A 24805-nucleotide genomic window follows, 5' to 3' on the forward strand; every position below is an offset into this window, starting at 1 on the left:
AAGAAATGGAGCCCAAGTGGAGGAGGGAGGCGGATTAGTCTCTTATGTAGTGACAAAAAGCCAGGTGCTACAGAAATGCAAAACACTCCAGTCAAGGAATCCTGTGCCTCCCTCACTTTAATCCCTGGTGGATTGTGGGGCTGTCCTGCCTCTCATTGATCCAATAAACGTGCTACTAAAAGATTCCCTGGGTAGTAAATAGGATGGGCTGTCTCAGATTCATAAACCGTCTTGCGGGGAGAAGTTCCACTGAGCGTTTCTGCACCCAAAGTAGGTCAATCTAATTATAATTGCCTTTAATGAGCACCACTCTGCAGCTCTGTACCTGTGGCTGCTTGGCACTCAGAAGTGCAAATGCCTTTGAGAAAAAAAAAAGAAGGGAAAAAAAAAAAAGGCAAAGAGAAATCAAAGAAGTAATTTCTACTCTAATGCATTTCGACTTGAAAGCCTCTGTTGTCCCCATCAGCAGGGTAAACAATCCAGCATGGCTGGGAAAAGCTGGAGAAGCAGCTCAGGGGATAAAGGTGAAACTCAGCTTTTGGGCCATGAGATTGACCCTTCCAGCTGCCTGGAATTTGGCTTTGTGTGGAGGGATTCTTCCACTAAAGCAGGGAGGGTTGGAGCAGTTTGGAGCGAGTTCTTTGTGCCTCCAAAGATATCCAGGTACAGCAGCAGTGAAGGGAGAGGAAAAGGTGAAGGGAATTTGTCATTTAGGCTGTTCCCAAAACACATTCATGTAGCTGTGTCCCCAGGGAGAAGAAAATCTCATATATCCTGCAAGTGTACACGGTGGCTCTTTATCTTTGGGATGCAGTGTTCCCAGGTACTGCCTTGGGCAGGGGAGATGGATTTGAGGGAGGTTTCAGGTGTTTCACTGGTGTTACAGGAGGGGTTTTGTTCTCTGCAGCTTTGCAGCAGCTCCTCAGAGATACTGACTGGAGATGTTCTGTGTGTTGAGGCAGAATGAGGAGCACAGACCTGTCAGAACTGGCTGAGAGGAGCCAGCACCCCCCAAGGCAGGGTCTGGCCAGTGATTTCTCCCCTGTGTCTCCCCATCAGGTCTGACAGGGGTGTGAGTGCTGCTGCTGCTGTCTTTTGTTCCAGTGAACCATTCCCAGAATCATTAAATGGTCAGGGTTGGAGTGCACCTTAAGGATGGTTTGTTTGGTCCAGCCTTGCACTGTTCCTGCTCTTCTTGGAGTCAGGACAGGTTTGGGGCTGACCTTTGGCCATGCAGGTTTCAGGCAGCCTTGGCCAGCCAGGCTGCCCGTGGTGGCTCAGCCTGTCACTCCTTGGGGTCCCTTCTGCTTTCTCGGGGTGAGGTGGGGGGATGTGGCACCGCCTGCACACTCAGCCCTTCCCCTGCCTCGTGTCCAGGTGGAACTGGAGGAGAGGGAGACAGTCAGCTGGAATTGTCCCTGGAATTGTCCCTGGAACTGGGGGAGAAGGGGACACTCAGCTCTGGCATTGTCCCTGGAACTGGGGGAGAAGGGGACACTCAGCTCTGGCATTGTCCCTGGAACTGGGGGAGAAGGGGACACTCAGCTCTGGCTTTGTCCCTGTGCTGTGACCCAGCAGGGCCTGGCACCTGGCAGGGGTGCAATCCCAAGTGCACAGAGTGTGATGGGAGAACTCTTGAGTTTTGTGGTGGGCTGGGGAAGGGTGGCTGAGGAAGGAGCTGTCCCCAGGGCCAGCAGCAGCTGTGAATCCAGCTGTGCTCACAGCTGCTGGGGGCAGAGCCCAGGATGCCTCTGGGGGTTTGGGCTCCACATCCCTGCAGGGAGGAGGCCAAAACTTCATCCTCAGATTTTACTTTTCTCTGTTTCCTGGGGCACAGAAACGTGGTGAGGAGAGCCCTGTGTGCTCTGTTGGGATGCTGAGGCCATTCAGTGTTCACCTGACACCCTCTGACTTTGTGCTTTTGTCTTTTCTCTTGGCAGCCCAGAACTGCAGCCACACATTGCAGGGCCCAAACGGGACAATACAGAGCCCAGGCTTTCCCTACGGATACCCCAATTATGCAAACTGCACGTGGACAATCACTGCTGAGGAGCAGAACAGGATACAGCTTGTTTTCCAGTCCTTTGCATTAGAGGAAGATTTTGATGTATTATCCATCTACGATGGGCTGCCTCAGCAGGGGAATCTGAGAACGAGGTACAGTGATCATTACAGTGATGTTTATAAACATGTTCCCCCTCCTGCCACTGGGATTCAATCCGCCCTTGGATGTTTATGCTGCAATAAACTGGGAGTGTTTTCTCCATGAGCAGTTCTTACAGTTGTTTTGATTTCTTATCTCTGATAAGGCTTGAAATGTTTCTCTGAACTCCTGACAGTAATGATTTATCAAGACCCGGCGCAGACATCCAGAGGAGTTAATTAGGAAATGGAGCAGGAGGGAAGCAGAGTTAATGTGCAGAGAGCTTCCCTCAGTCCAGAGGAGACTCCTGGAGTGGGAGGATGGACTGTGGGGTTCAGTGACAGCTCTGCCAAAGCCTTTGTGGGTTTTCCCCCACAATCTGGGCTGCTCCTTACCCCCAGTCCATCCAGCAGCTGGCTAGGGCTGCATTCCCTCCCATCTGTTGGATCTCCAGCAGTAAGAAGTGTTCAGTAATCCAGTTTAGTAGGAAACCTCCCCATGCCTTCTCCAGCGAGGCTTTCAGTGTTAAAAAAAGTTTTGTGGGAGGCTGATTTTGCTGTGTTGCTGTGGCAGCAGATGCTCTGGGAGGTGTCAGCTGTGGAGCAGTCGTGATCTCAGCCCTCTCAGCTGGGGGACTGGGGACACGACTGGAGGTGCTGGTGGCAGCTCCAGCCTGACAGTGATGCATTCAAAAACTCAGGGAGCAGTGGCAGCATCCAGGCTCTGAATCCCTGGCAAGAATTCTGGAGCCCTGGAAATGGATTTTCCTTCAAAGCACTCGAGTTCAGGACAAATCCATTGACCTCAGTGTCTTGTCTGACCCGAGTGGAACATCTGAGCTGCACCCTGGTGGAAATCAGCTCTTTATGTAGATTATTTCAGTTATGCAAATAAATCATCTCCTCATTTGGCAACTGTGCTTGAGAATCACTTTAATTATGGGACCTCGGTGTTTAATCAGGAGGTTCAGTGCTTTGCTTTGGGGATAATGGAAAGGTGGAAAATTGGGGGTAAAAATCCAGCTCGGGAAACTTTGTGTGGTGAGAAGTTAATGCTGCTCTGAGATCCTCACTAGAATATTCTGGTTGTAAATGAAAGTAGCAGAAAGGAACCTCCCAGGTGTGAGCTGGGGCTCTGCCCTGGGGACCTGTGGCCCTGCACTGGGGGAAGGTGAGGAGGCAGAAGAGGTTCCCCCTGTGCCTGCCTGGTGAAGTTCAGGTGCAGCTTGGCCAGGTGAATGCGAGCTGGGGATGGAACCAGCAGCAAAATCCACGTGGGAATGTTCCACCTCTGAGCTCAGGAAATGGAGTGTATTTAGGGCAAGAAAGGGGAATGAAGGGGGGAGATGCAGAGGGGGATTTCTAGAGGTCTGAAAGCACTTAGGGAGGGCTCAGCAAAGTAAAAGATGAACTCCTGCATGGTGGACATTTGCTTTCTTCCCTTGGACATTTCTGGATTAGTGACTTTAAACCTGGAGTTGGCTCCTTTGGGCTGTTTCATGTCTCATCCCCTTCTTCACCAGTTTTAGTGTTTGGGCAAGGCTCTTGCACAGGGTGGGATTGTTGGGGTGTCCCCTGATCCTTGTGGGTCCCTTCCACCTCAGGAGACTCCAGGTATTATTTTTGGTACATCAATCTCAGCTCATTAAACTCTTAACTGTTGCCTGACACTGGGTTACTTTTTCCTCTCTCTTTCTCCCTTTTTTCTCTCTCTCATGCCCATCAATTTTGCTTTTTTTTTCCTGCCTGCTCTCCAAATGTTCTCCATTCATCACTGAGGTGCAGCCCTGAAGATGGATGGCCACGTGTCACTCATCAGAGCTCACCCAAAATGAGCTGTGAGCAAGGGGAAAAGAAGGGACAGCTGGATTTCTTTGCTTCTTGCCCTCCCAAACTTCTATTTTTGAGCATCCCTGATTCATTTGAGGTCCTTCCCAACCCAGACCATTCCAGGACTTCCTGGGAAGGGGTTAATGTTGTGTTCATCATGTGCTGGCAAACACCCTCTTGTCTTGCAATTTAATGTGGTGTGAAGGTTCCCTAATAGAATAAGAGCAGCCCTAATCCAATGAGGCATTTGCTAATAAACAGCTTTACTGGATATTAGGGAATTTGCCTTGCGTGTTTGTGATGAGGACGTGAATATTAAATGGGTTTCAGTGCCTTAATTTAGACATCCAGGGCTGTTGTCATCTCTCAGTGCCATGACTTTGCTTTGTTTGCTAAAATCAGAGCTCGTTTCCAAGTCTTTGCTATTTCAGCTTCTCTGGAATCATCGGGTTTTTAGAATGCTGCAATGGGTTGGGTTGGAAGGGAACTCAATTCCATCTCATTCCATCCTCTGCCATGGGCAGGGACACCTTCCACTGTCCCAGGCTGCTCCAACCTGGCCTTGGACACTTCAGGGATCCGGGGGCAGCCACAGCTTCTGTGGGCACCCTGTGCCAGGACCTCCCCACCCTCACAGGGCAGGATTTTTTCCATACACACAACCTAAACTTCTCTTGTTTTCAGTTGGAACCCATTCCTCCTTGTCCACTGGAATTTTCCCAGCTCCTGGCTTTCAGCAGGACCCACTGTGGGGGAATTTCCTGTGAAACCTGAGAGCTGTATATTATAGCATTATAATTCTTATATTAATAATAATTATATTTGGTGGCTGCAGAGTTTTCTCTTCCTCGATGAGGGACATCCAAGATTTTCTTCTTATCCAGGAGTTCTCTTGAGCTCATTACACCAGACCAGACTCTTCCCAAATCCTCTTCCTCCAAGTTCCCAGCTGCTGTGGGATCAGGGAGTGCTGTGGAGCCCTGCAGTTTTTCCAGAACAGTCTTTGCCCAGTTCCCATTGTGCCCTGTGATTGTGTCATTGTTCCCAGGTCGCTCCAATCAGGTTCCCTTCCTGATTGCCTTCCCACTGTGCTGGGCTCAGAAACTCAGCACAGACCTGACTACAATTTGAATTCTTGGGGTTATTTATGGCTCTGAGATTGCTGTGGGATTTGGGAGAGACTCTGCACCTCTTTGTGTCAGACTCTTGTTCCGTGACATCCCCAGAGTGGACAACGAGAGAGCCACGTGGCTTCCCCCAGCTTTTTCATCTGCCAGTAATTTGCAGGACCCTTTTAATGTGAGAATCTTAAATCACTTGCAAATTCCCTGATTTGGAGCTTCGGGCTTGTACTCAGATCCAGGGAAAACACATTTACAGTCTCCCGGTGCGTCGGTCCTTGTAGCTCCCTAATTCTGTTTTCCCAGTGAGACCTGCTGAATTTACACTTCCAAGTGGAAGTGGTCAGCTTAGAAAATCAGATTTTTTTTTTTCCCCTTCCACAGATATTCAAAAAAGCCCAGGGGACAGAACATGGGGTGTTTCTACCAGCAGAAACTCCTCACTTCTGAATGTGCTGAGCAATGCTGGGGTTTCTCAGGCTCTTCCAATCCTTGGGCTTCCCTTCCCACCTGTTGTGGGCCGGGAATTGTGTCCTCTGGTCTCTTCCCTGTTCAAACAAAACATTTCAGTGATGCTGAGTTTATTTGCTTGAGAAAACGTTTGTTTGAGGCTGTGCCTGCAGAGGAGAACAACTCCCAGAGCCTCGCGGTGCCGGCCGCGTTTCCACGGGCGTCGCTGGGAGGAACAACCCATTCCAATTTATTGACACATGTGGGAGGAACCTGCCCGTTCCGAGGAGGGTTCTGCAGAAATTCCTGTTCCTGCAGAGCGGGCAGGGTCTGGGGGAACGTTTGCAGTCATCACTGCAGCGGGGTTCTGTGCAAAGCACACAAACCCTGCTGCTGGCACGGGATTCCCTTGCAGCTCACGTCCCACATCTCCCAGTGTCTCCTCAGGCTGCCTCCAGATCCTCATCCCTCTTCCTGACAAGTGGCTGAAGAGTGAGGAGAAGGATTGCCATCAATCTGCTGCGTGAGCAGTTCAGAACCACATCTTGGGCCATATTTAATTGACTGAAAGTTGAAGGATTTGGTTTGAACGATGTGATCCTTGTGATAAGAGCAGAGTTATCTCTGGGCTGACCTAATTACAGCTGCAGCAGGAATTACCTGCACCTTTTATGGTTCTCTTGATAACCTTTTAATTACTCTTTGAAAAAGCAGCCTGGGTGACTTGTTCTTAATTACCAATCAAGAGCACAAAGCTTTTGATCTTAAAAACAGCAAAAGGGAGGAGGAGAGGAAGGGACAAAGGGAGGAGAGACTTCCCCCAGTGTTCCTGTGGCTTGCAGAGATGCAAATTTGGGGTGAAAAGACATCCTGGGGTTCAGTCCTGGTAAAGAAAAGATCCTGGGGTTCAGTCCTGGTGAAGAAATTCCTGGAAAGCCAGCATTTGTCAGCTGGGAATGCTCAGAGCTTGCGTTAGGAGTTTGTGTTGAGTCACCTCTGGTCCAGTGCAATATTCCTTTGTCACTGCCTCGTGTCTCCAAGGTGACTACAGCTCTTTTTGCTAAGGAGAAGGATAAATAAAGCAGAGGCCAGCTAAATCCTTTGTCACCTTTAGTAAACATCCGAGCCCCACCTCCCTCTCCCCCTCAGCAGAGCCTTTTGTCACTTCCCATTAACTCCATGGGAAAAGAAACACAACAAAACCCCACTTAAATTTATGTTCTCTGCTGTGTAGGATAAAATCCACTTTAGTTGTGTTTTTCTCTCTGGGAAGAGCCGTGTTTGAGCTGCTCCAGCAGCTGCAGGACCCTTCAGCAGAGTCCCTGTTTTGTTCTGAGGAAGTGCTGAGTGTTTAAACTCAAGTCTGCAGGATAATTGATGAAACTGGAGCTGAAAGTCTGGGAGAGGTAATGGAGTTAATGCAACTGCAGCAGGGCTCTGCCATTTCAATTCCGTTTTTCCATATTTATTAGCAGAGGGTGCATCAGGAGGAGTGATAAAAGCAGCTGATTCAATCAGAGTGGGAGCTTTTTCCCTGGCACCGTGGGGAATGTTGTAGGCTCAGGAGGAGCCTTGGCAGGGATATTTTGGCAGCCTCTTCAGAGATGGGGATGGAGAGGTTTTGTCCTGCTTTAGGGGTTAAAGGACCTGCTCACACCTCTGAGGTGAGACACACAGGCAGGGTCTCTGAAGAGGTTGCTTAAATTATTACTACAATACTATTATAATTATAATTTTATTTTATTTGTTTTGTTTTATTTTTATTTTTATTTATTTTATTTTATTTTTCTTTATTAAGAATAATTACTTTTACCTTTATTCTTATACACATTGCTCTGTGGTGAGGAGGTGGCTCCAGTCTGACCCTGCTTGTAAGAACCTGTCCCAAAAGTCTCTTGACTCAATACAGAACCAAATAATGGTTTATAATAATAGAACCATTTTAAATTTTATAATTTTATATGTTATAATTTACAATATTACTCTTATTCTTCAAAACCCATGTCCCTTGGAGCCCGTGAGCAGGGGGGTGGCACTGCCCTCTGTGGGGTTTGGTGCCAGCCTGGGGAGGGCAGTGCAGCAGGGGGTGTGGGGCACAGGCAGAGCCCTGGGATGTGCTGGAATCCCTCCCAGGAGCAGGGCTCAATCCTGCCCAGAGCCCAGGAGCTGCTCTGCTCCCTGGGCAAATCCCTTATCAGCTTTCCCAGCTGTAAAATGACATAATCCCAGAATCACGGGGAGCTGCTGGCCTGAGCACCTCTCCATGCTGCCTTTCTTGCCTCCCAGGCTGTGTCAGACATTTGTGCCTGCTGCAGGACACTGGATTGCTGCTCTGCAGGGCTGCTGGGAGCCCTGCCTGTTCCCAACACCTCCTCTGTGGCAACGCTTGCTCCTTGTTCCCCACTTGCCCTGTGTTTAGCAAGAAACAAACCTTCTGTGATTTCCAGGGGGGTTCCAAGAACTTATTTTTCCCATTTACTCAATTTCACACCCCTGGTGACTTTTTCCCTTTTTTTCCTTTTTTTTTTTTTTTAATTTTTTGGGTCTGTTTTTTGAAGAAAGACAGAAATAACCCAAATCTGCCAAGTTCTGAATTGGAGCTGCTGAGCCGTGCTTGGGCTGGATCCAAACTTGTCTTTGTTTACTCAGAATGTCAGCTCGCATTTGCCAGGGGGTGACTGAGATTTGATGAACTTTTCCTGGGAATTTTGTCTTTTTCTTCCTCTTGCTTTGTCACAACGAGGCTGAGAATGGAGGTGCCGCAGTTGGATTTCGTGGGATTGTGGAAGGGTTGGGGTGGGAAGGGAATTCAAGCTCATCCCATGGGCAGGGACACCTTCCCCAGTCCCAGCTCCTCCCTGTGCTGGGACCCCAGGGCTGGAGGCAGCTCTGCAGGTGGGGTCTCACCTGAGCAGGGCAGAGGGGACAAAATCCCACTGCAGTCCCAGGAAATCTTGGAAAAACGAGCATGGAAGGGATGCGAGAGAAATAATAAATCACATCCAACTCCATGGTCTTCCCAGTCCATTGCATTGCACGGAAAATCAAATTTATTGAAATTTGATGCTCAGTACCTGTCCCCAGCCTGAGCCATGAAGGCCTCATATATCTGAGCTGGCTGTGCTGGCTCTGGGCTCTATAAATAACACTTTTCTAGTGGGAATTGACCCAAACCCTGCTTTAAACAAGTGGAGAAATCCATCCAGGCTGGGATTTATGAGCTCTGTCACTGTCCCCCGAGCCCGTGTTGGTTAATGAAGCTTTGTCAGTGTCAGAGGTAAGCAAAGGGCTCCTGGGCCTTGATGGATTGTGCTTGGCTTGGGCAAGGGAGGGAGCTGCAGCTGATTCCTGAGACTGAGAGCTGTGCTGGAGAAAATTCCTGGGAAAATTGTTGGTGTTCATGGCGCTGGGAGAGGTTGAGGAAGAGAAAAAAAGGAGGGGTTTTGCCCTTTGCTTGTGTACTGTCGTGGTAAGAAAAATCAAAATGGTGAATGTCACCACCAATGGTTTGCACTGGTTTGGAATCAATTCTCCAGCAGCTGGGATGGGATAAAATCGGCCCTGTGAGTGAAATGTGAGCAGATCCAAGCACTCCTGTGCAGGTGTTCTGTGCCTGACTCCCAAACAAAAGCAGTTGGGTTCTGAGCACAAACTCCTCCACCAGCTTGGGTAAATCCAACTGGGAGCTGTTCTTGTGTCACTGCAGGATCCTTTTAAGTTGGTTGAGAGTTGATTTTTTTTTTTTTTTTTTTTTTTGGTCCAGAGCATCATTTCAGCCTTGCAGGGCTGCAAATGAAAGGACAACTATCTCAGTGACACCAGCGAGCTGTGCCTGGAGGACAGAGCTGCCTTTTAAGTGGCTGCAGCATTTGGGAGCTGGGAGTGCTCTCAGATCATGCTCTGCTTGTTTTATTGATGATTAATGAGAGCCTTCGTGTCCATGGGCTCTGGAAAAAAGCTGACATCTCGCTGTAATTGTGTTTTTCTTTAATAAATACAGGGGGAAAATCTAACAGAGCCACTGAGGGGGGAAATTCCTGCCCCGGCCAAGCCTGAGGAAATGCCAGGAGAGAGCGAGCTGGCTGCTCAGGGGTGGCTTTTATCCACAGCCACTGGCAACAGGGGAAGCTGTGCAGGAAGGAGAAGGGATGAGATGTGTGAGAGAGGCTGAGGCAGCAGCACCTGGGCTGAGGGCCCCCCTCAGCATCCCCTCAGCCCCAGCCTTTGCTGCTCCAGGCCCTTCCTCAGCTCTGCAGCACTCCAGGAGCTCCTGGCCCTGCTGTGCTGAGGATCCCGAGCTGCACAAGCCCTCCAGATGTGCCCCAGGGCTGGGCAGAGGGGCAGCATCCCCTCCCTCCCACCTGCCTTGCAAGGATCATTATCCCAGGATGGTGCAGGGGTGCCAGGCTGCTGGCATTTACCCTGCACACAGCGAGGATTGCGCCTCATTTGATGGGGATTTTTCCCTAACAGGTGCCTTTAAATGACAGGCAGAAAAAGCTCACCGAGCTATGGGGTGCTGTAATTTAATGCTGGGTTAAATGACACAATCCAGTGCATTTTCATTAGATGTTCTGAGACACTTCTCCAGCATTTATGCTTTAAAGGCTGCTGGATTGCCAGCTGCAATAACTGTTTTGATTGCAGCCTGAGCTGATGGTGGGCATCCTACCAGAAAAATAATGGGCTGGGCTTTAATTATGGCACCTGCACTCCCAAAGTGCGTCAGCGCGGCCGTGCTGCATCCAAGGCATGGGAAATGTGCAACAGATGGAGCTCAGGGGGCTTGGAACAGGCCTGGGGGGTGTTGGGGTTTGGGGGGAAAAAGAAATGTTCGGGTGTGGCTTGAAGCTGCTGAGCAGAGCAGCCAGGGGGGCTCTGGCTGGGCTCAGCTCCTTTTGGAGGGGCATGGGGCAGTTTGCCATCGGTGCTGTCACACTGGAGGGATCCAGAGGGGCTGGAGAGGGTCCAGGGAAGGCTGGAAAACTCCTGAAGGGGCTCAGCCTGGAGAAAAGGAGGCTCAGGAGGAACCTTGTGGCTCTGCACAACTCCTGCCAGGAGGGGACAGCCGGGGGGGCCGGGCTGTGCCCCCAGGGAGCAGGGACAGGAGGAGAGGGAACGGCCTCAGGCTGACCAGGAGAGGTTTAAGTTGGATTTTAGGGAAAATTTCTCCATGGAAAGGGTGGTTAGGCATTGCCTAGTGAGGTTTGGAGTGCCCATCCCTGGAGGTGTCCAGGGAAGGGCTGGATGTGGCACGTGTGGACCAAGTGGGGATTGGGCACAGCTTGGACTCGGTGATCCTGGAGGGCTTTTCCAACCCCCCTGATTCTGGGGTTCTGGGATTCTGTCCCATCCAGGCTGAGCCTCGTGGCAGGTGGGGTTTCTCACCTGTGGAAGGTGCTTTTCACTGCCATCAGCTCTCCCAAAACGGATTTTTCCTGTCCTGCTGCAAGTTGGGAGCCAGACCAGGAAGATTTGCAGCGTCGGTGGCACACCTGAAGCAGAGCACGAGGGATGCAAACAGAGCAGAGGATTTCTGTGTTGATTTATTTGGATATATTGATTTTTTTGCAAGGGCAAGCTTATCAAGTGGCATTTCTGGCGCTGGTTTCGTTTGGTTCCTCGCTGCAGGAGCAAAATTAAGCCCATGAAAACCACATTGCAGATCTCACACAATCAGCACTGGCTCCGAGCACGTTAAGGGGATAATCACTCAATAATCCATTTGGCTCGAGGTACAGAAGGAATGGAATATGATTATTCCTGCTGTTATTACTGCCCTCACCTCCATAAAAACGAGGAGTGGAGTTTGCTGCTTCCTTGCCTTGTTAGTGTGTGTTTTTTGTGGCTGCTGCCCTGAAGATCAGCCATGTCAGAATTGCTGTTTGGTGGGGAGTGATTCCATCTTCTGTCTGCCTTTTCCCCTGGTTTAAATCTCTCTGGGGTGCAGATTTAGGGAGGAAGGCAGGAGAACAGTTACCAAGCAGGGATTCCTGCCAATGCTGCCTGTCCTGGGGCTTTGGAACAGCAGGGCTGAGCTTTTGAACATGGCCATGGTGAATGATTGTTCTTCAAGGGGATGCTGCCTTGGACAAGACAAGGACATCAGAGAAGAGGAAAAAAACCCAGTTGTGTGCACTGGCTGGAGGCTTAAGAGGAGAAGTGGCTTTTATTGTGATTTCAGTGAGGAGCAGGAGCAGCTCCAGCTCGTTCCAGGGCAGCATTTCCCTGCAGGAGCAGCCAGGGAGGGCTGTGGGGCAGGGCAGGGCTGGAGATGCTCTCCAGGTATTCATTTCCCTGACTGAAGCAGCATTTCCTGCTTCCTGCTGGCTGAGTTTGCTTTCAGTGGAGCCACCGGGGATGTTCTGTGGGCTGGGGGGATTTCTGGTGTGTGGGGAGCAGGGTTTGGAGCAGGTTTTGGTGCCTTTGGTGCTGCTCTGCTGCTGGGGACACGTGAGGGAACCTCTGAGGCTCAGAGCTGCTTGGCTTTATCAATTTCTAAAGGTTCCCCTGGAAATTGTCTCTCCAGTCAGTGTGTGGGCTCTGAGAACAAGCTCAGTGACAATTTCATGCCCTCGTGCACAGGAACTTCTCTCTTAAAGCCCTGTTAGCAGAAAACAGCAGTTGTGTTGGAATAAATGCTGCAGGGCAGTGTTGTTTCAGGTAACACTTAATTCCTGGGGCTCCTGGGGGACAGCAGCTCTTCCTTACAGGTAAAGGACATGTTCCTGTTGCCCTGAATTAAGAGCAACATCTGCAAAGTGTTCTCCCCTCTTAGCACAGGGGCTGTGAGCAGAATCCACGATGCAAAAAGCTCAGCTCAGAGGGAGCAGATCCACTCTGGGGAATGAAAGGCATTAACAGATTCCTGGGTGATGGTGTGGGCTGATCAGGGGAAGATAAATCAGCAGGTTTTATTAAAGCTGCTCCAGACATTTCCTGGATTTTTTTTTTTTTTTTTGAGGGCATGGATGTTTCAGCAGGCCACTCTAATTAAACTGCCAAATTAATTAATAAAAACAATGACACTTCCACTCAGCTCAGTAAAAACGGAATCCTTCTGGCTCCTGGAAGCTCTGATTGTTAATAAACAGGAGCAGTTGTCCTTCCAGCTTGTCCAGACAGTGGATTTTATGCTGAGGGCTGGTCAGTGCTGCTGTGCTGACATTAAAACTTAAATCATGGGCTGGCAACTCTGTGAGCTGTGCCAATAACTGGAAATTTTGCTTCAATAAAGTTCTCAGGCAGAGCCTGTCAGCTCTCATCAGTCAGAGCTCAAATGTGTGTGAAATAATATTTGGGTTTGCTCAATGAGAGGCAGAGAGAAGAGGAGGGAAGTTCCCTCACTGTCTCAGGGGCTGGTGATGACTTTGAGCAGGAATTGCTTGGGCTGGGTGCTCAGAGAAATTGAAATTTAAACCCCCCCCAGATCTTGTTGTGTTCTGTGGGTGCCTTTTCATTCTGTGTGAAGAGAGGGAATGAAATAACATTTACAGGTATTTCCTAAAGGGGCAGAGAGCTTTGTACCCCGGGGATCCTTTGCCCCCCGGCACAAAGTCTGGCTGCTCTACGTGGGATAAACCTCAGAGTGTGTTGTAAGAAGCTTTAAATTCTCTTTTTTTTCCTGTTTATCTCGTGCTGCTCCTGCCCCTGTGATCCCTTGATACCAAATCCCTTCAGTTCCTGCTGCTCCTGTGGTTTGGGAAGGTTTGGGGCAGCTCAGGGATTGCTCCGGGGTTCCTGGCCCCAGTAATGACAGGCAGGAGTCCACTCTGGGATTGCTTCAAACTGGAAATCTGTCCAGGAATCCCCTTGGCCACGTGGGAGGAGGTTTGGAAGTTGTAAAAATGTAATTTTGGTTAACAAGCTGGTCTGGGGATGGCTCAGCACCAGGGGTTTGTGTTTGGGATTAATGAAAAGCAGTAATAAACAGGTTTTTGTAATAAAATCAGTTGTCATTTAGCCGTGAGTCCATGAGGGAAGCAGGTGGGAGTTCTGGATTTGTCCAGTTTTATTTTCTTCACTCTGATTTGTGCCCAGGTCCTGGGAATTCCTGCACTGCAGCTCCCAGACCCTCTGGAGCAGCCATTTCCTGGCTGTGAGCTTGGATTTTTACCCCAGGGAGGAGGTGGGAACCATCCTTCGGTACATTCTGGATCTGTGCCCACATAAAACCCCCATCCTTGTCCTGGTGCTGGACTGGGGAGGATTCCTAGAACCTTCCAGCCTTTTCCATGTCAAACACTCTGGAGGCACCCCACTGAAGGTTTAATTAGTTGCTGACATCCATTTTTGGCCTGGTTTTTGGGTTCAGTTCAGCGCAGTTTGGAGAACACTTCAGGCAGATTTTTACTCCGAGGTTCTCAAGATGTTTGAAGCATTATTGAGCAAAGCCCTGGGCTCACCCAGCACCCCAAAATCTCTGTCCCATGGGGTGGGTTCTGCTCCAGCATCCCAGGGCTGGGTTTGTGGAGCGTCCCAGGGCAGGTGTTGGTGACCAGGGTGTGAAGCAGGCTTGGGACAGGACCAGTGAAGAACCACAGGAGATGAGAAAACCTGTGCAAAACTGTGAAAACCTGTGCAAAACTGTGAAAAATTACAGGAGCAGTTCCCATGGGCAGGCAGAAGGTGGGAAAAGCCCAGGATTTGTTGCTCTCAGGCTGTCCCGGGTGTTCTGGAGCTCTGAGCTCCTCCAGGAGCCTGATGGGATCAACCCCACACTGATGGGACAGTGTGTGTCACCTTGCTGTGGGCTTTTGTAGGGCAGCAGTGGTGAGCGTGACCTTGTGTGGGTTTTTCCTGGTGAGTGTGACCTCGTGTGGGTCTTTCAGGTCAGAAGTGGTGAGCGTGACCTTGTTGTGGGTTTTTTGCCAGGTCAGAAGTAGTGAGTGTCACCTCACTGTGGGTTTTTCCTGGTGAGTGTGAACTTCTGTTGGTTTTTTGCCAGGTCAGAAGTAGTGAGTGTCACCTCACTGTGGGTTTTTCCTGGTGAATGTGACCTTGTGTGGGTTTTTCCTGGTGGGCCTGACCTGGCTGTGGGTTTTTCCTGTGAGTGTGACCTTGTGTGGGTTTTCTTGGTGAGTGTGACCTGGCTGTGGGTTTTTCCTGGTGAATGTGACCTTGTGTGGGTTTTTCCTGGTAGGGCTGACCTGGTTGTGGGTTTTCCCTGGTGATTTTGACCTGGCTGTGGGTTTTTCCTGGTAGGGCTGACCTGGAATGTGGGTTTTCCCTGGAATGTGACCTTGTGTGGGTTTTTCCTGGTGGGGTTGACCTGGCTGTGGGTTTTCCCTGGAATGTGACTTTGTGTGGGTTTTTCCTGGTGGGGCTGACCTCTCTGTGGGTTTTTCCTGGTGATTGTGACCTGGCTGTGGGTTTTTCCTGTGAGTGTGACCTTGTGTGGGTTTTCTTGGTGAGTGTGACCTGGCTTTGGGTTTTTCCTTGTGGGACTGACCCCACTATGGGTTTTTCCTGGTGGGACTGACCTTGCTGTGGGCTTTTGTAGGGCAGTGCTGAGTGTGACCTGGCTGTGGGTTTTCCCTGGAATGTGGCCTTGTGTGGGTTTTTCCTGGTGGGGCTGACCTGGCTGTGGGTTTTTTCCTGGTGATTGTGACCTGGCTGTGGGTTTTTCTTGGTGGGGCTGACCTCTCTTTGGGTTTTTCCTGGTGGGGCTGACCTGGCTGTGGGTTTTTCCTGGTAGGGCTGACCTGGAATGTGGGTTTTCCCTGGAATGTGACTTTGTGTGGGTTTTTCCTGGTAGGGCTGACCTCTCTGTGGGTTTTTCCTGGTGGGGCTGACCTGGCTGTGTGTTTTTCCTGGTGGGGCTGACCTGGTTGTGGGTTTTCCCTGGAATGTGACCTTGTGTGGGTTTTTCCTGGTGGGGCTGACCTGGCTGTGGGTTTTCCCTGGAATGTGACTTTGTGTGGGTTTTTCCTGGTGGGGCTGACCTGGCTGTGGGTTTTTCCTGGTGATTGTGACCTGGCTGTGGGTTTTTCCTGGTGGGGCTGACCTGGTTGTGGGTTTTTCCTGGTGATTGTGACCTCTCTGTGGGTTTTTCCTGGTGATTGTGACCTGGCTGTGGGTTTTTCTTGGTGGGGCTGACCTCTCTGTGGGTTTTTCCTGGTGATTTTGACCTGGCTGTGGGTTTTTCCTGGTAGGGCTGACCTGGTTGTGGGTTTTCCCTGGAATGTGACTTTGTGTGGGTTTTTCCTGGTAGGGCTGACCTCTCTGTGGGTTTTTCCTGGTAATTTTGACCTGGCTGTGGGTTTTTCCTGGTAGGGCTGACCTGGAATGTGGGTTTTCCCTGGAATGTGACTTTGTGTGGGTTTTTCCTGGTAGGGCTGACCTCTCTGTGGGTTTTTCCTGGTGGGGCTGACCTGGTTGTGGGTTTTCCCTGGAATGTGACCTTGTGTGGGTTTTTCCTGGTGGGGCTGACCTCTCTGTGGGTTTTTCCTGGTGATTGTGACCTGGCTGTGTGTTTTTCCTGGTAGGGCTGACCTGGCTGTGGGTTTTCCCTGGAATGTGACCTTGTGTGGGTTTTTCCTGGTGGGGCTGACCTGGCTGTGGGTTTTTTCCAGGCTGACAGGATTCCAGCTGCCTGCTCCCATCGTCAGCACCGGCCTGGTGCTGTCCCTGTGGCTCGTCAGTGACTACGCCGTGAGTGCCCAAGGCTTCCAGGCCAGCTACGAGGGTGAGTCCAGGAGGGGCTGGAATTGCACCTGAGCTGGGCGTGGGAGGTGGGAAGCTGAGCTGCAGAGTCTGTACCAGCATCTGGACATCTCTGCCTCGTTGTTGTGTAATTTAATCTTTTTTTTTCAGCATTTAAATTCCTGGTTTCTTCCAGCAGAATGGGGTTTTTTTTTGGGTTTGGTTTTTTTTTGGTTTTTTTTTTTGGTTTTTTTTTTTGTTAAAAGTGTACTCTGGCTGATTTCCCTGGAATATCTGGGAAGGGTGGGTAATGTCAGGAAAATTCATCCACAAACACCAGAGGTTCATGTTCAAAAAGGAGACAGAGGAGTCCTTTGACTTTATTCCAATAAAGGCAGAGGCCATGGGGCATTCCCCTGGGGTCTCTCCAATTTTTGGAGGATGCAGCCTCCTTTTTATCCCAATTTCCCAGCTGCATTTCCCTTCTCTCTTTCCCCGTGGCTGAGGTACTTGAGAGGTTCAGACTTCCCAGAACACCTGATCCCAAAGATTCCCCTCCAATGTACAACCCTCCCTTTTAATTTTAAATTCTTAAGGTTTTTCCCCATTGTTTCTTTCATCTTTCCATATCCAATTTCATTTCTCAGCCAACCTAAAGTTTACTTGTAAAAAACAAGTATCTTTTTCCATTCACCAATCAGTGGAATCCTTCCCATGGTTTCTTTCATCTCCCAGGGCTGGTTTTATCTCCCAGTTTATTTGGAAAGACAAATCCCTCATTCCTCTCAGCCGTGTGGGGCTGACAGTGGGATTTCCAGGAGCAGTGTCCGTGCAGGCACCAGGAGATCTGAATTTCTGCACTTCTCCTCCATTCTCTTCACCCATTTGTTATTTTGCTTTTCCCTGCCCCTGCCTCCCCCAGCCCTGACCTCACCCCTGTGGTTGCTGCCCTAAATGATGCCCAGAGGCTGTGGGGCTGAAGGGTTGTGTGTGAAAGCTGCAAACCTCAAATACTCTGGGGCAGAGGAGCCCTTGGACATGTGGAAAAAGCTGTTTTATAGTGGAAGTCAGGTCATGATGTTCTGTGGTGCTGCTGGGGGAATGACAAATTAACCATGTTAAAATGCAGCTTACACGGCTGTTGATTACTGAACCTAAAATGCTGCTCAGCTCCCCATAAATGTTTGGTTTTTTTTTTTTTACTGGAGTCCTTAAAATTATCATTAAGGCTGAGAACTTGTTGGTAATGAGTCCAACTGGCCAATTACCCTGGACATTCAGGCAGGGAGATGCCTTCAGTGAGGTGATGGTGGAGCCTCGCAGCGTTTCCTGCTCCTGACAATTAAATTCTGCTCAAATCCCCTCCAGTTTCTGCTGCAATTCTCTCATCCTCTGCTCTGCCTCGAGGCACTGGGAGGGTTTTGGTGGTGCTGAAGCCATCAGAGCTCGCAGGGGCTCTGTGGGGTCAGCACTGGGGTCAGAGCTGGTCCCAGCATTGTCCCCACTCATCCCCAGAAGGTCAGAGAGCAGCTCTGCATATTGCCAGGGCTTGGGGTCACTGGGCAGGCTCTGGGGGCTGGCAGGACAGGGGATGTTGGGACAGGAGAGGATCTTGGGCAGGTCAGGATGGCAGGGCAGGTGAGGGTATCAAGGCAGATGAGGATTTTGGGACAGGTGAGGATTTTGGGACAGGCGAGGATGTCAGGACAGGTGAGGATTTTGGGACAGGTGAAGGTTTTGGGATGGGTGAGGATGTCAGGACAGGTAAAGACGTTGGGACAGGCAAGGATGTCAGGGCAGGTGAGGATTTTGGGACAGAAGAGGATCTTGGGACAAGTGAGGATGTCAGGACAGGTGAAGGTTTTGCACAGGAGAGGATTTTGGGACAAGTGAGGATGTCAGGGCAGGTGAGGATTTTGAGTTAGGTGAGGATGTCAGGACAGGTGAGGAGGTTGGGATTGGTGAATATTTTTGGACAGGTGAGGATTTTGAGTTAGATGAGGATGTCAGGACAGGTGAGGATGTTGGGACAGGTGAGGATATCACGGCAGGTGAGGTATCAAGGCAGGTGAAGATTTTGAGACAGGTGAAACTTTTGGGATAGGTGAGGATTTTGGGATAGGTGAAGCTTTTGGGACAGGTGAGGATTTTGGGACAGGTGAGGATATCAGGGCAGGTGAGGATGTCAGGACAGGTGAAGGTTTTGGGCAGGTGAAGCTTTTGGGGCAGGTGAGGATGTTGGGACAAGTGAGGATTTTGGGACAGGTGAGCTCAGCGCCCATTGGAAGGAAAGACAAATCCATTTGCAAAACTGCTTTTTTCCCCCCCAAATGTCCCCAACTTGTTTCAGATTTGCCCGTTTGCAGCCCCTCTGCTGGAACATCTGTCAGGCTCTGCGTGAGACACGTCACTCCCAAATCCTGGGACAGAGGACACGCAGCTGCTTTTGCACTTTCTTGACATTTCCAGTTCATTTTTTGGCATTTACACACAGCTCCTTGTACACTTTGTAATGTTCTTTTATTACCTTGATGCCGCAGGAAATCTTGTACAAAGGCTGGCGCCGGGACTGCCCTTTAGTCACACACATCCAAAACGATCTGGGCTTTATTTGACTGGTGATTAGGAGGCTTTCAAAGCTGTAACTGAGGGGGAAAATAAATGTATTTAAAACTTAACCTGAGCCAGAGTGACAGAGAGAGCGTTGGCATAAATCAGAGTTTTATTCTGAGGGTGATAGAGGGGTTCACTTGCTGAAATACCACCCTGAGCCTGCCCCAAAGCAAATTATTCTCATTTTGGGTGTTAATTGAGGCTGAAGGAGGTGATAAAAGCAGTTTGGGCTGATGCTGGAGTGCCTCTGCAATTCCTTGGGTGCTGGATTCCAAAATGCAGGGAATTTTCAGAACTTCGGGCCTGTAAGCAGAGCTCAGAATTAAACCCAGGATTTGATCTGAGGCCTTGGAAAAGGCTCCCAAACGGAGGTGCTGGAAACAAAATGTGGATTTGTAGTTGAAAGCAGAGACACGTGAGGTTAAGAAGAGGAAAGTTCAGAGTTTCAGAGTTTAAGATACAGAAAAAATATCGTTATTTACAAAGGTAAACAAGGAGTTCAGAACGCAGTGCTGTAGGTTTGTGTGCCATAACATGACTGGCTCACACTGAAGCATGGGTCCATAAGATGAAATATTTAAGGATTGGGTCAAAAATATAAATATCCTTGTTAGCAGTGTTTTATTGGTCAAAGAAATCCTTTACAAGTCTTGCAACTAAAGGTCTTGTGACCTTCTGACCCGTGCTGTAGCAATGTGAGCCAAACCCACCCTTCCTGCCTGTGCAGAAGATCAGAAAAACAAATCACATCATCTAAAAACTCACAAGTCCTGTCTGTAACTCATTCAAAATCCCTTCCAAAATGCCCATCCTCGGGAATCTGTGACTCAGGGAAGAGCCAGGGAGGGATAATTCCCGTTTAAAGGCAGAGCAGTGCATCAGAGCCCTGCAGTAAATGGCTCTGCTGTGATCTGCCATCAAAGCCCCCTCGTTATTCTCCTCCCCCCTCGGAGCCATCGTGGGGAAAGGCACCAAAAGAAACAGAATTTTAAAACTGGGAACAAAAGCTCTCAGGAACTTGAAAAAAAAAAAAAAGAAAAAAGAAAGAGGACAGGAAGAAAGTACAGCTGGAGGCATCAAAGTGGCACAAAAACATTTCCAGTGATGGGGATGCAAGAGCTGAGCTTGGGGTGAGCAGAGAGCAGAGAGCATTCCCCGCCTGGCTGGGGAGGGCAGGGTGAGCACAGAGGGCTGGATGGGGACACAGCCACGCCCTGGCATTCCTGGGGTGCTCCCTGGGCATTCCTGGGGTGCTCCCTTGGTGTTCCCGGGGTGTTCCTTGGGCATTCCAAGGGTGTTCCTTGGGCATTCCAGGGGTGTTCCGTGGGCATTCCTGGGGTGTTCCGTGGGCATTCTGGGGTGTTCCATGGGCATTCCTGGGGTGTTCCGTGGGCATTCCCGGGGTGTTTTTGTTCCCTGGGCATTCCAGGGGTGTTCCATGGGCATTCCTGGGGTGTTTGTGTTCTCTGGGCATTCCTGGGGTGTTCCCTGGGCATTCCCAAGCTGTTCCGTGGGCATTCCCGGGGTGTTTTTGTTCCCTGGGCATTCCTGGGGTGTTCCCTGGGCATTCTTGGGGTGTTTGTGTCCGCTGGACATTCCTGGTGTGTTCCCTGGTTCCCTGTATTCCCAAGGTGTTCCCTGGGCATTCCCGGTGTGTTCCCTGGGCATTCCTGGGGTGTTTGTGTTCCCTGGGCATTCCCAAGGTGTTCCCTGGGCATTCCTGGGATGTTTGGTCTGCCCAGGGAGGTGGGGGAGTCACCATCCCTGGGGGTGTTTAACAAAGCCTGCATGTGGCTCTGGGTGCCAGGGTTGAGTTGAGCTGTTGGGGCTGGGCTGGACTCGATGATCTTGAAGGTCTCTTCCAACTTGGTCATTCTGGGAATTCTGGGAATTTGTGTTCCCTGGGCATTCTTGGGGTGTTTGTGTTCCCAGGGCATCCCCAAGGTGTTCCCTGGGCATTCCAGGGGTGTTCCCTGGGCATTCCCAGGATTTTGTGTTCCCTGGGCATTCCTGGGTTTCACCACCTGGTTCTGCAGCACCTCACCCTGCAGGGTTGGCAGTTCCCAAGTGACCCAGAAAGCTCAGGATGTTCCTTGTTGTGGGAATTCCAGTTCCTGTTGGCACAGTTTTGTTCTTTTGGGTTGGTGGGATTTTACTTTATTTGTGTTTCTGGGATTTTAGTTTCGTTTAGATTTGTGGGATTTTAGTTCATTTGGGTTTGTGGGATTTTGGTTTATATGGGTCTCTTTGGTTTTAGTTTGTTTGGGTCTGTGGGATTTTCCTTTATTTGGGTTTGTGGGATTTGGGTTCATTTGGCTCTGTGAGATTTACTTTATTTGGGTCTGTGGGATTTTAGTTCATTTGGGTCTGTGGGATTTTAGTTTGCTTTAGATTTGTGGGATTTTAGTTCATTTGAGTCTGTGGGATTTTCCTTTATTTGGGTTTGTGGGATTTGGGTTCATTTGGGTCTATGGGATTTTACTTTACTTGGGTTTGTGGGACTTTAGTTCATTTGAGTTTGTGGGATTTTCCTTTATTTGGGTCTATGGGATTTTACTTTATTTGGGTTTGTGGGATTTTCCTTTATTTGGGTTTGTGGGATTTTCCTTTATTTGGGTTTGTGGGATTTTCCTTTATTTGGGTTTGTGGGATTTTAGTTCATTTGAGTTTGTGGGATTTTCCTTTATTTGGGTTTGTGGGATTGTAGTTTGCTTTGGCTTTCTTTGCTTTGGGTTTTCCTCCACCAAGGACAGTCTCAGCCTACCAAACCCAGAAGCTCATTTGGGCAGCTTTTAGACAAAAATCTCCATTCTTGAGTCCCCAAAGGCAGCAAGAACTCCAACAGATCCCACAGCAGAGCCAAACTCCAGCTGGGAAAAGGGAGAAACGCAGCAGCACCCGTGGGGCTTGAAAATCTGGGAATGGACCCCCCAAAATCCCATCTGGGGAGAGGAGAGGGGCTTGGATCAGCACAAATCTTGGACGTAGAGGCTGGTGAGGAGAAAGAGCTGAGGGCACCCGTGGCAGGAGCAGTGGGAGTGAAAAACTGCCAGCTTTTTTTGGGGGAATTGGGGGAACAGAGAGGATTTCATCTCCATTTCAATCCAGTGCTTTGATCTCAAGGTAGTTTTTTGACTTTCTGAGCTTCTAGGAAACACCAGCAGTTCCGGGAGCTCCGTTTCAGCACGTCTCATCTAGAAAGTACTGAAATTAAGTGCTTTCATGCTTTTAGCATCCCTAAATTTGTTTTCTTTCCCTGTTTACTGTCCCTTGAATTCAACATGATTTCCTAATTAGCCCCGTTCACCCTCAGACTGGGGGATTTTTCCTTCTTTTCTCACTCAAGGATTTTTTTTTTTTTCCCCAGCCCCAACCCAGCTGTGGAGTGCTGAATTCCCTTTCAGCTGCAGATTTTTTGGAGCCAGTTATAAATAATCCCAGTTAAATTTGACAGGGACGTGAATCTTGACAGCCTCATCTGGTGCAAAAAAAATCTTCCTAAAAATATAGAAATGCCCATTTTTATTTTGATTTTTTGCTTGCCCTGGAAGATGTGTGAGGCTGGGCTGCAAAGGGAATTAATTCCTCTCCTTGCTGCCTCACACCTGAGGAATTCACTCAGAGCTGGCTGCCAATAAATCCGGCAGGTTTGAGACAGGGAGAGGAAAAGGGCCACAAATTCCACAGAAATCATAAAGAAATGGAGCAGGGGGTGCAGAGCAGGTGGTTTATTCGTTCTCTAATGAAGGGATCAAAGAAGATTAAATTATTAAAATCAATTCAGTTATTATGAAATCACCACCTCTGGGTGCTGGGTCAGAGCAGAGGGTGACGAATGAAAGGGATTTAAGGACAAACACAATCGTGGAACGGTTTGGGTTGGAAAAGACTTCCCAAATCCAAGCTTGGAGCAATCCCCACCTCGTCAAGCAGAGCACGGGGGTGAATTTTCATTTATGTCCTGTCAGGACCCAATTTATAAATCTACCTGTAGAAGAGGGATAGAAATATAGATATTAAAAAGGGATATATATTTTTATTTATATTAATATTTACAATATCTATATATATTATTATATCATATATATTATATATTATTATATAATATAATATATTATTATACTATAGAAATTATTATATTATATTATATATTTTATATATATATAATACAGATTTTATATATATATTAATTGCATATATATTTTATATACCTAAAAATAGGGGGAAAATATTTTAAAGGTATATAAATATCTATATAAAAAGGGGTATATATATAATATAGATAATATATATATTCTATAGATAATATTTTTATATAGATAAATAATTTGTATATATGTTTTATATATATAAAGCTGGGGGAAATATATTTTAAAGATCTATAAATATATATATATAAAAGGAGTATATATATTACATAGATAATATTATGTATAATATATAGATACTATCTATAATATATATATTATATTTTATATAAATAATTTAAAATATATTTTTATATATATACATATAGGGGAAAATGTGTTTTAAAGAGCTCGAGATAAAAACAAATATGAAAAATTTAATAAATAATATTTTAAATATCAGTTTATATAAAAACCACCTGTATTTCAGTAAAATATAAACGAAGAGGGCTCTGTGAAGCAGAGAGATGCAATAATGTCAGATGCTATTTTTCTAGGAATGCTCAACTATGGAATTTAGAATTTTAATTTGAGGGTGGGTTTTTTCCTTTGGCGGTTCAGATTTTATCCCCTCCCCCAAAAAGCCAAGGTGAGTGGGAATTCCTGGAGGGACCCAGGACCCTTTTCCAGAAGGATACAAAGGGATATAAACCAGTAAGTGACTATTTTAAATATATATATAAACATAAAACGCACGAATATTGAGTAAAATATTAAAAACATCTTTCTTTATTAGGAACCTTCCTCTTTGTAACTTAAAATTTTAATTTTAGGGCAGAGTTTTTGTTGGTGGTGTGGATTTTTGCCTCCCAAAAAGCAGAATTCAGTGGGAATTCCTGGAGGGACCCAGGGCCCTTTTTAAAGGGATACAAAGGGATATAAACCAGTAAATGACAATTTAAAATATATATATAAACATAAAATACACAAATATTTAAATAAAATATTTTTTTTTAGGGACCTTCCTCTTTGTAACTTAACATTTTAATTTTAGGGCGGGATTTTTGTTGGTGGTGTGGATTTTTGTCCCCCAAAAAGCAGAATTCAGTGGGAATTCCTGGGGGAAGCAGGACCTTGTGGATCCCTGAGGAATTCCAGGGGCTGAAACTTTCCCTTCCCAAGACATGGATGGCAGCTGCACCAAATTCTCTCCGCAAGCACTGATTGAAAAGGAGCAATTAGGGCTGCACCAACACTGCTCATTTTCAGGAATTAGAGGCGTTGAAATCCCGAGGGAAACAGCCCCGAGGAGCTGGAGCTGTTTGGAGATAAACACTGGGCTCATTCTTCACAGGCTCTTTGCAGAGTTGTGCAAACAGATGGAGAAAATACAATTAAATTGTATTTTTATTGCTGCTTCCGCCCCTCTCGGAGCATTCCTGGCTCTGGGATTTCTTTGGGATGTTGCTGCTGCGTTTCTCCCTTTTCCCAGCTGGAGTTTGGCTCTGCTGTGGGATCTGTTGGAGTTCTTGCTGCCTTTGGGGACTCAAGAATGGAGATTTTTGTCTAAAAGCTGCCCAAATGAGCTTCTGGGTTTGGTAGGCTGAGACTGTCCTTGGTGGAGGAAAACCCAAAGCAAAGAAAGCCAAAGCAAACTACAATCCCACAAACCCAAATAAAGGAAAATCCCACAGACTCAAATGAACCCAAATTCCACAAAGCCAAATAAAGGAAAATCCCATAGACCCAAATAAAGGAAAATCCCACAAACCCAAATAAAGTAAAATCCCACAAACCCAAATAAAGGAAAATCCCACAAACTCAAATGAACTAAAGTCCCACAAACCCAAGTAAAGTAAAATCCCATAGACCCAAATG

The 24805-nt window shown here is 48.1% G+C and overlaps 1 protein-coding gene across 1 annotated transcript in view; it reads left to right on the forward strand.

Annotated features, from left to right (window-relative positions):
• The window catches only part of CSMD2 (CUB and Sushi multiple domains 2), a 238525-nt gene that overhangs the window by 22858 nt on the left and 190862 nt on the right, over positions 1-24805 (forward strand). The window contains exons 2-3 of the mRNA XM_038161173.1: positions 1941-2157; positions 16118-16230. Of these exons, the coding sequence (XP_038017101.1) occupies positions 1941-2157; positions 16118-16230 (330 nt within the window). The remainder of the gene's footprint in view (positions 1-1940; positions 2158-16117; positions 16231-24805) is intronic.

Source organism: Motacilla alba, chromosome 23 (genome assembly GCF_015832195.1).
Source record: "Motacilla alba alba isolate MOTALB_02 chromosome 23, Motacilla_alba_V1.0_pri, whole genome shotgun sequence".
NCBI lineage: Eukaryota > Metazoa > Chordata > Aves > Passeriformes > Motacillidae > Motacilla > Motacilla alba.